Below are 3,897 nucleotides of genomic sequence, written 5' to 3'. Positions count from 1 at the left end.
GTTGACAAGATTGGACATGTTGTTTATTTGGTTGATGAATATTGTTTGTCTTATATATATCAATGTGATTATTGGACCTCAAAACAGGAGCAATTATTAGATAATTTCTAATAGTACATTAAAAAAAAAAAAAAAAAAAACACATACAAACTTGACAAGTAAAATGTATGAAGTATTCATTAAGTTGTCAGTTTTTGGTTGTCAAGAAGAAATTACATTTGATAAGTAAAAACTGTCAAGTTATGAAAACCTTGATCCATAATAAATGTCAAGAATTTAGATACTTAACACTTACAATAAGAAACAATTTTCTTGACAATTATAATATATAAAGTAAATTATAGCTTGACGCTTCCGGCTAGTAAAAAAATTGTCTTATTCTTGACACTAGATTACTTGACGTTTTTAAAAATTACAGCTTGACGTTTTTATTGTAGTAGTGAACCCTCCAAGTTTTCCTAAATCTTTTCCATGTTTAAATTGGATAGCTGAATTACCCCTGACACACATGTTTCTTATCACAATAGGACAATAACTATTACAATATATTCTAACATTTATTTTCTCGCAAGCCAAGTTTTTTCCATTATAAAGCAGATCGAATGAATGATTCCTTAGTGCTTTTCACATCATTCGGTGGTTTTGTTTTGAAGAGAGCATCAAGTTCTACCACAAATCTCTCCATGGCTGGAGCAGGCAATGAGAAAGGAACCACTATTCCTCGTTCTCCTTTCTTGTTTTTGAAACGTATACAAAAGCTTGTCAAACCAGGAACTGTTGCAACCCCTCCCATAGCAGGTCCTCCGAAAAGAGTTTTTCCCCATCCAAAATCTAGCTTCTCCATCTCAGATTTTGTCACGTCTGACACAGCGTAGGATCTCGCTGTTGTTAAACTAGGTCGTCCTTTTATTACCATAAGATCTGCCACGGACTTTATGTACTCTTCTGTCATTTCTGCCTTGGCCTTTCTGATCAATTCTACTGCATAACCTAGTGGGTTACGACAAAGCTCGCCTGCAGTGGCGACTGCCGCTGGGAGAGCAAACGCATTGCCATAATATCCTAAAGGTAAATAGTTTGATTTGGAGCGTAAATTCGCAACGCAAAGTAAGCGCATTTCGTCGTTTGGGTTTGGTTGAAGGGCTATTGTACGGGTGCGCCAAAGACAAGCTGTGATGAGGTCGAAGGTAGAGCAATGGCGAAGGTGGATGGGTAAGGTCTTGCGAATGGTAGAGATCTCAGCAGGGCCAAAGAAAACAGAGCGATGGGCCATTTCGTTGAGAGGAATGATGGTGTGATTGGTGTCAACAACTTGGTCGTATTCATGGTGGCGATAAGTGACTATTGGAGGGTCCCTTGCATTTAAGAGAGCTCTTTGCCACACTGGAAGTATAGATGGTGCAATTTCACCACGACCTATTTCACTTATAGCTCTCATGAATTGCATGAAACCAAAGGCATCCGTTATCGTATGATTTACACGTATGGCAAAGATGAAACCACCACACCTTAGCCGCGTCACCTACATTACATTGAAGATAAGTAAAGTTCTCTTTTTACTTTTCTGGTAAAAAAGAAGAAACAAATTACAAGATTTTTCTTTTTTCGATTTAAACAAATCTAAAAAATAGTCTCTCAAAATTTTATTAGTGTGAATTTGTATTCTTTGAAAGTGATTTAACAAGGTTAATACATATTTGTCATTTTCAAAATAGGTTTGTAATGATTTAAAATCAATTTGATAGTATGAATATTGAATTGAATTTATTTTAAAATTTTAAAATATTAATCTTCCTTTTTTGTTGGGAGTTGTTGATAAAGTGGCTCTAGAAATGCACATAATCCTATGTTGGTGTATGGAGTATGTGAACGAATTAGTAAATCAAATCAACCCATGTTGTCCTAAGAGGGTGTTGTGAATTTATAAGATTCACTCATTATTTAGTTCAAAGAGTTCATAGGCTTCACAACTAAAAAAATATTAACTCCTTATATTGTAAATTCTAGAAGTTTAGAAATAGCCCCTCAGGGACCAAATTTTCCGAGGTGGTAAAAATTATATCTTTAAATACCTGAATGAGCAACAATGGAGAGTTAACGATCCCATCAGAATTTGGAACATTGTACAAAACATCATCCAAAAATGCATATGGAGGTTGAATGGCATCACCAAATTGTTGTAAAGTAACATTTGCATCAGCTTCAATAAATAAGATACCTTCAGCTGTACATTCAACAAACAATTTCCTTCCAGGGCCTTCCCTTAATCTTCCTGCAAAAGGATAGTAAAATACCAATGTCTCTGAAATTGCCTTCTTTATTACCTTCACTGGATCACTTCCCTCCATGCTTGCATTTTGTGCATAGAAAAATATTAATGGAATTTGAAATCTAAAGCTTTCTTGATCATCGATGTCTGAAAGTTGCTTAAATTCATGGGGTGTAGGTTTTGCTGGAGCAACCAATTCTGGTTCGGATCGTTGTACTTCGAACAAAAAATTATTAATGGATGATATTGCCATTTAGAAAACAGAGATGAGTGAAGAAGAAATAGTAGTGGTTGTTTGAGATAATAAATGAGATTCGTGTTATGATAGAAGGGAAGATGTGCAATATGTGGTATTTATAGAAGAAGATTCAATATGTGGTTGTAAAAGTTTGATGTTGAAATAGTTGTCAATAAAAAAAATATGGGGAAAATACTCTTTTTCTTGTCGGTTGAGTATAGTTTTTTTTAAATGTTACACATTTTTTATCCTCGAATTTTGAGTTTGATTTCAATTTATGCCTAGATTTGAAAGTGTTGCATTTTTACTCTTTAGTTTTAGAATTTATTCCATTCTGTCCTTGGGTTTTATGATTTATAATTTTAATTTGATCTTTAGCTAAATACGTCCTAAATTAATTTTAATTAAATTAGTTTTCACTCATTTTCTATTAGTGGAAATTTTTTTGTGCCATAATGATTTTAAATCAATAACTAAAGTTTACGCCCAAAATTAAAATTAAATATTAATGAAAATTTGAGAGTAAAAACATATGTGAACATTGAAAATAGAGACCATAAAAGTATAACACTCCAAACCCTATAGATTAAAAAAAACAAAAATCAAAACTCAAGAATATCCATTAAAGATATCCTTCCCTTGCAAAAGAAGAAGAGAGGGAAAAAAAGGTAATGTCCTTCCCTTCAAATTATAAGCCTCGGTTTTAAAATTATCGAAATCATTTTTATTACAAAAAATCACTTTGATCAAATTCATTTTTAATCATCAAAATTAATTCAATATTGAATTTTATACCTTATTAGAAATATAATCTAAATAATTTTTAGAATAACGAAAAATTTTAATCATTTCAAATCACATCTAAAACATGTTTTAAATATTTTTCCTGTTTTCTTTTCCCGGCCACTACCTTTGATAGACAGCACAGTACAATGCCGTGTTTCAGTAGAAGGACACTTTAACATGTGGGGTCATAAGTTTTCATTAATAATGTGGATCGTAAATTTCTTGCTACTAGTTTTTTTCTTTTTTCTTTTTCTTCTTTTGTTGTTTTAGGAAACCTAGCCACTCGATTTTAAAGGTATTTCAACTATCAACTCGATTTCTAATTCAAACAGAAGAATTGAATTTAAGACGTTAGAAAAGAAAAAGCAATCAAGTTTAAAATATTTATAGATATTGTCCAATATTAAAGAATTTGCACATATAGCAAAATTTAAATTTATTTTTGAAGTCTATCAGTAATAGGTCATATCGCTAATAGGGGCCCATTAGTGATAGACGATATTAATAGTAAAAGTCTATCAACAATAGACTTGTTAGACGTATTTAAATAATAATACGTTTAATTAAACTATGAGCTATTTATATGGATTAATAATTTATGATA

At 31.9% G+C, this 3,897-nt stretch overlaps 1 protein-coding gene across 1 annotated transcript; it reads right to left on the bottom strand.

Annotated features, from left to right (window-relative positions):
* Window positions 1-357: 357 nt before the first annotated feature.
* On the bottom strand, window positions 358-2,642 carry LOC120087706 (benzyl alcohol O-benzoyltransferase-like). Its single transcript, XM_039044579.1, has 2 exons — window positions 2,073-2,642; window positions 358-1,522 (listed from the first exon to the last, which is right to left on the bottom strand). Exons 1-2 carry the CDS (start codon window positions 2,520-2,522, stop codon window positions 587-589), a joined length of 1,386 nt encoding a protein of 461 aa, XP_038900507.1. The 5' UTR covers window positions 2,523-2,642; the 3' UTR covers window positions 358-586.
* Between the last annotated feature and the right edge of the window lie 1,255 nt (window positions 2,643-3,897).

Source organism: Benincasa hispida, chromosome 10 (genome assembly GCF_009727055.1).
Source record: "Benincasa hispida cultivar B227 chromosome 10, ASM972705v1, whole genome shotgun sequence".
In the NCBI taxonomy this organism is placed as follows: domain Eukaryota; kingdom Viridiplantae; phylum Streptophyta; class Magnoliopsida; order Cucurbitales; family Cucurbitaceae; genus Benincasa; species Benincasa hispida.
This window is presented reverse-complemented; position numbering and strand designations above follow the sequence as displayed.

What these genes read in the sequence shown, in the direction of transcription:
- LOC120087706 (XM_039044579.1), bottom strand. Translation starts at nt 2,522, where the DNA reads ATGGCAATATCATCCATTAATAATTTTTTGTTCGAAGTACAACGATCC. An exon ending in CTCCATTGTTGCTCATTCAG is followed by an intron (nt 1,523 to 2,072) that starts GTATTTAAAGAT and finishes AATGTAATGTAG; the next exon opens with GTGACGCGGCTAAGGTGTGG.